This window comes from Orycteropus afer, unplaced genomic scaffold (assembly GCF_000298275.1).
Source record: "Orycteropus afer afer isolate SDZICR_OR568_19922 unplaced genomic scaffold, OryAfe1.0 scaffold00769, whole genome shotgun sequence".
NCBI lineage: Eukaryota > Metazoa > Chordata > Mammalia > Tubulidentata > Orycteropodidae > Orycteropus > Orycteropus afer.
This window is the reverse complement of record NW_006922356.1, coordinates 77,141-83,676: the sequence shown is the minus strand read 5'-3', so window position 1 is coordinate 83,676 and position 6,536 is coordinate 77,141. Positions and strand designations below refer to the sequence as shown.

The 6,536-nt window shown below is 35.8% G+C and overlaps 1 protein-coding gene across 1 annotated transcript in view; it reads right to left on the bottom strand.

The window, feature by feature from the left end:
- Positions 1-2,367, bottom strand: part of CNGB3 (cyclic nucleotide gated channel subunit beta 3) — a 237,372-nt gene extending 235,005 nt beyond the window's left edge. Inside the window, exon 1 of the mRNA XM_007957655.1 lies at positions 2,257-2,367. Coding sequence (XP_007955846.1) covers positions 2,257-2,367 — 111 coding nt within the window. The remainder of the gene's footprint in view (positions 1-2,256) is intronic.
- Between the last annotated feature and the right edge of the window lie 4,169 nt (positions 2,368-6,536).

Genomic DNA, 6,536 nt, shown 5'->3' with positions numbered 1-6,536 from the left:
CAAAAATAGCAAATAACAACTGACCATTAATACACAAGATAACATAACCCAGAAACCACAGCTATGGACATATCCAAAGTAAAATGAGCTTATAAGATTGTAAACAGGGAACCAGAGACATCAATTGGCAAGTGAGGACAACTACAAACAAAAAGAGGGAGAAGACTGTGTAGTTACAGAATTTCTAAATGGTGAGGAAGTTAAGAAAGTTGAAAGATAGAATGGACTGTTCTAATATCCTTTTAACTAATCCTGAGGACAGATGTATCTGGAAGCCTTGGTTTAGCCAATTTTCTTCTTCTTCTGAAGCTGTATGGCCTATTGAAGTCAGGTACTGAAAGTCAGATAGAATAGGGTTACAACCCAAGTTTACCATTTGTTAGCTGTGCGTAAGTAGCATATTATAACAGGACCTATCGTTGTTGTGAGGATTAAGTACAGCAGTTCTTGGAAAGAGCTTAGCACATTGTTGGCATATAATAATTGCAATTAGCTATTATGGTCTCAAAAAGAATACTACATTACATATTTTTATGTGCTCTGTGGGAAAATAATCATGATAGACTAGATTAAACATCACAGTAATGACTTGCCCAGAGAGAAAAAGAGAAAGACTTTCTAATAGAAAGTACTCTATTCAATATATGTGATATTCCATGCTTCTTTAAACATGTAAATAACTTTAAAGCATGGGGTTATTTATTCTGATGTAAGAATTAGAAAGAAACCAAAGGCACTCTCATGAAGCAATGCTGAACACAATTCTCCACATCTGTTCAAAACCTACCTCACTGTCATCAAGTTGATTCTGGCTCTTAGTGACCCTATAGGACAAAGTATAGCTGTCCCATAGGGTTTCCAAGGATGTAAATCTTTACAGAAGCAGACTGCCTCATATTTCTCCTGTAGAGCAGCTGGTGGGTTTGAACTGTCAACCTTCTGGTTAGCAGTTAAGTACTTTAACCACTATACCACCAGAGCTCATTAAGGCAACAACAGTCAGTGTTAAGCTCAAAAGGAAGGCATTTTTTCCAGGGTCAGTTTTAAGCAGTCTCAGTGTTTTCTTTCCTCTAGGTTCATTTTAACTTCACTCATTAGACCATGCTACCCTGGTCTCCAAGGTACGCTCCTACTTGTACTTCACCTCCCTCATCCAACTCCTTCAGCTTGGAAAATAATTATTGCTCCAAAAACCATATGTAGTTCTTTTATGTAAATCTAGCAAGTAATTCATGAATGTTGTTCTATAGATTACTATAAGTGGATACTGCTCATATTATAACCAGTTTGGACTTCAATTTTTCATACAAAGGTAAATTATTAATAATAATTGTAATAATAATTATCCTTTGGAGAGTACCTACTGGAGTTCCTGGGAGCTGCAATGGTTAACACACAATTCTGCTGTTAATCGAAATGTTGGAGGTTGGAGGCCACCCACAGGTATCTCTACTTCTGCTAAATTAGCCATTGAAAAGCCTGTGGAGTATAGTTCTCCTCGACATACATGATGTTGTCACGGGTAGGATTCGACTAAATGGCCACTACCACCATCACCGCCATCAATTATATGCTTTGTGTATACTGTGTCTAATTATCACCACAACCCTACAAAGCAGGTATTATCATCTCCATTTTACATATAAATAGAATGATAACTTATGAAAAGATTTCTTTAGAGCAGAGTTTCTCAACTTTGGTGTAACTGACATTCTGAACTGGACAATTTATGTCGTGAGAGGTTGTCCTGCATGTTCTAGGATGTTAACAGCATCCCTGCCCTTTATCCACAGAAGCTAGTAGCACCCTTCCCTCTGCTGTGACAAACCACATTGTCTTTAGATATTGCCAGATGTTTCCTGAGATGCAAAATTTCTCCCAGATGAGAACCACTGACCTAGAGAAAATATTGGTAAAAAGCAGTTTACTAAAACCAGAATGCTTGAAATTCTTTGTCACACAGTCAATTTAATATTCTAGAAAAAAATTCATTTTGAATGATTCTAGAAGTGAAAATCAGCTATTTATCCAAATCCTAATAGTATCTCTCAAACATATAGTATTCTATTTTTAAACAAATATATACAGTATACATAAATTAATGGGGATCAGCCCCAAAAGACAAAAGAGCACATGACCCAGATGGTATGACATAAAATCTCCCATCACGATTATATATCCCAAAGTTCATTAAAATCCATCCCCAGATGAAAAATTATGAAATTAAGACTGACTCTAGGAATATACAGAGTATACCTGTCTAGTAGATGACTGAGACTGGTTGGTTGGATGAAGGCTGTCTTCATTTTCATCATTCTTTTCTATTGGTTTTACCTTGTTGAATTTTACTGTCATTGTTTTAAACATCTTCTCTGATACAGTTCTGAAAACCTCTGTTTTTGACTGTGTCTGGAGGTAAAGAAACGTAGTTTTCTTTTCTTTTCTTTAGTAGACAAGCCAATTAGCTGTTTAATCAGGAATTTGTTCTGGTTAATTCCTACAGACAACACCCTAGCTAATAAGGGCTTTGGCTTAAAGCAGCAAATTACTTCTGCTTGGACTGTTTGAACTCTGTTTGTGAACTTTAGAGAGTCAAAATGCCCCTGTGAATAATATGTTAAGTCGAGGATTAAACAAAACTTAATTGTTGAATTATTTAAATGTGATCACACTGTCCCTTGGTTTGCTTGTTTTTTTTTTTTTTTCTTTCTTTCTAATTATCTACCACCTATCTCCATCAACCTAATTTTAATCAAAGCAATACACGCAAATTGTTAAAAAATAAAAATATCCCTTGAAGTCTTTTTAAAACCAAACAATAGTTTAGCTTAACCAGTAAAGAATGTCTACCTTGAACAGTATGCTTTTAAAATCTTTCTACGTGGGAATAAATTGACAACAGCATCTTGAAATATTAGATAAGAAACTTAGGGACCAGACAGTTTATATTAAATGAGGAGGAACCCAGAAAAGGAGGGTAACAATGGTTGCACAACTTGAAGAATGCAATCAATGTCACTGCATTTTTCATGTGGAAATTATTGAGTTGGTGTATGTTGTTCTAGTCAACAACGAGAAAAATAAATCAATTTAAACAAGTATGCATAACGGTTTATAATATAAATGGTGAAGATCAACCCTATCACCAGTCCTGCACAATGGCATAACTACTTTTAATCTTTTTCTGTTTTTCTGGTGGTTATTCCAACATCTCTAAAAAGGCAGCTTATTCTGCTATTTTTTAGGTGATAGTATAAATTTGGATCCCAAACCAGTGTGAGACATAGGTTCAAGATTAAGAATCGCTAAGGAAGTTCACCCAAATTACAATAAGATTTAAAAAAAAAAAAAAATTGCCAATGAGGACTGTTTTCCTTCACCCAGAATCCGAACTGGTTTGGTGTTGTTGGATGAAAATTTTTTGTAGTCCGCTTAAGGATGAACTTATTTTTAGTGATAATATATATATATATATATATATGTATATATATATATATTTAATGGAATCACTTTGCTTGCCTACATTCAAATTAAAACCAAAGTTCTTTGAATAACTAGACAAAAATCTGATCCCCATACCCAGGGCAGCCTGATTCAACTCACCAAATATTTTCTGCCTTCTGCATTTCTCCACCTGGGAGTTTGCTTTTTTCTTGAGGTCTCAGTTATGTATTTTAGAGTATATTTGCTACAGTTCGTATAGAAAAATTTCTAGATACTTGTTAAGCAAGAAAATATTGTTTAGTTGTATCTCCATATTATAAATACCATGAGTTACTGATTGATTTGTAAATTAAAGTAGGTGTTTTAATTTTAGGTTCAAACATTTCATCAAAAAGCAACTTATCTAATAAGTGAATTCATGACTTGACTTTGTAACCTGGAAACAGAAAGCTCTTCATTATTTTTTAAAATTAATTCAGGTTTTCTCTTTAAAGTTCCTTATTTATATTAAAAATTGGTGTACTTTGTTTTAAAGATCAATGTGGGTTTTTTTTTTTTTTTTCCATTACTCTTTCAGAAAAAATTCTGAAGAAGTTACAACTATTTTATGGTCATTTTAGGAACTTCTCAGCTAGCCTTCTAACTAGTCTCTATAAATGATTACAGTTTTGAATTTAAGATAAAACCTTACAACCAAGTCATGAGAAGGAAAGAGTTAATAGCAGGCCTGTGACTCATTCTTTCCCCACCAGGACACTCAGGGAAATAAATGACCTCCAGATAGTGGGTAAGGCATTTGTCTGGTAACCGGAAGGTTTGTGGTTCAAATCTACCAGCTGCTCTGTGGGAGGAAGCTGGAGACAGGAAGATGGAGGCAATCTATGTCAGTGAAGATTTCCAGCCTTGGAAACACAGCAGTGGTTGCTATGAGTCGGAACTGACTAAATCGCATTGGTTTTGGTTTTAGATCTCATGTAATGGAATTTACTAGTAGAAAGATACTGAGAAGTCCCTCTGAATGAAAAAAACCAAACCAAACTCACTGCTGTTCAATTGGATCCTACTTATAGCAACCCCTCCTTGGGTTTCTGAGACAGTATCACTACAGAAGTAGATTGCCCAATCTTCCTTCCGAGGAGTGGCTGGTGGGTTTGAACCACCAGCCTTCTGGTTAGCAGTCAAATGCCTTAAGCACTATGCCACCAGAGCTCCCCCTAAATGAAACAGGACTTCATATAGGTTCATTCTTGTTTGACTCATTGCTGAGAAACTGCATTTCCACCCCAGAAGCACTGAATCAGAATCTAAATTTTAATAAGTTACCCACATGATTCTTATAGGTGAATACATAGGACACTGCTAGTGTGTCTAGATTGCTTATTGTAAATGAACTTGGTATTTATAGATTTCTGTGGCATGGCCGACTTGGTGGAGAGGAGTATGTAAGCTTTGTTCCCAAACAAACCAACCAACCAAGCTCACTGCCATCAAGTAGGGTCTCACTCATAGAGACCCCTTCTTGGGTTTCTGAGGCGGTATCACTACAGAAGTAGATTGCCCAATCTTCCTTCTGAGGAGTGGCTGGTGGGTTTGAACTGCCAGCCTTCTGGTAGGCAGTCATCCCTTAGGCATGTCCCCAAACAGAACCTGTTTTCTTTTCACATACTTTGCTCAAAAACTCCTTGTAATAGAACAATCAACCATAGGAGATCAAAAGGGCAGGATTTACCCAGTGATAAAGCTAAGAAAGCAGGAAGGGATAGAAAAATTGGACAAAGGGAAATGGTAAACACAGGAGGAAGTGACAAGAGTATCGTTACACTGTGGGGATTGCATTGAATGTCACAGAACAAAATGTGTATGTGTATGCATTATTGAGTGAAAACCGATATGCTCTGTAAATTCATCCAAATTGCAATTAAAACTAAAACAAAACTCCCTGTAAATCTGAAACCAAAATTTTTCCAGGAGAAAATGGACAGTTTTGGATTTTTGTTGGGAAAAGATGTTTTATCTATGCCTGATGAAGACCTATATTCATGGAATCATCACTGAAGTTTGCGGTTAGGTAAAATCTAGGAATCTTGAGACAATTCAGTGAGTAGGATTAACACAGGTGAAAAGAAAAGTGATATAGATTTTAATTCAAATGACTTAAAATATCTCCATAACCTGATTTTGTCAATAGAATGATATTAACATGGACATTAGCATTACAGATGATACTGATCCTTTGTCTAGATCAGGAATCTCAGAGTTTGGAAAACGGACATGAAATTTGGCTCATCTGTCTTAGTAGATATATGACCTAAGGACAGGTCACTTGCTTGATCTGGAAATGACAGGATAGAGCAAAATAATTTTTAAGTTTTCTTCAGAATATAAATTTTATGATTTTAAGTTTGTACAGGAGCTCTCCAACTCTCAAAAAAGAAGGCAAGAGAAAGAAGAGGATTGCTTAGTCTGGCTGAAATAACTACTGGGATTTCACCAATAACACTCTAAATTTTTGTACTATACTGCTGCAGTAGTATCTTCCAATATGACCAAAACTGATAATTCTGCAATATAAGTCTCATTACTTGTCTAACTGAAACTTCTCAAGGACTCTTCCTTCCCTATGGCAGAATGGCCAAAGTCTCTTGCCTAACTCTCTGATTTCATCTCTAAGCCTTATACTTCCTCTTGCCAAAGTAAATAACTTATGGTAACTTGAACTACTTTGCTTTTTCTGACCTCTGTCCATGTCTTTGCTAATAAGTATTATTCTCCTGCCTAAATTGTTTTTAAATTCATTGTCTAACTAGCTCAAGCTAGATATTTCATATCCATACCTCTTTTCTCCTCTCCTCTACTCTCAATAGGCATATATATAATCCTTTCTTTATTGTCCCTTCTGCAAAACAAACTCTACGACTTCTAATTTTACAACTACTTCAAGGTCTGTTTTTCCTTGCAGAACAGAGGCTACGCTCTGGCCATTTTCGTATCCCTTGTGCCTGGCTCAGAAGGGACATTCAAAGTATGCTATGAATATTTTTTAAATGAATGTCAAGAGGATTATGGTTTAAACAATCTCCTAGGCCTGAATT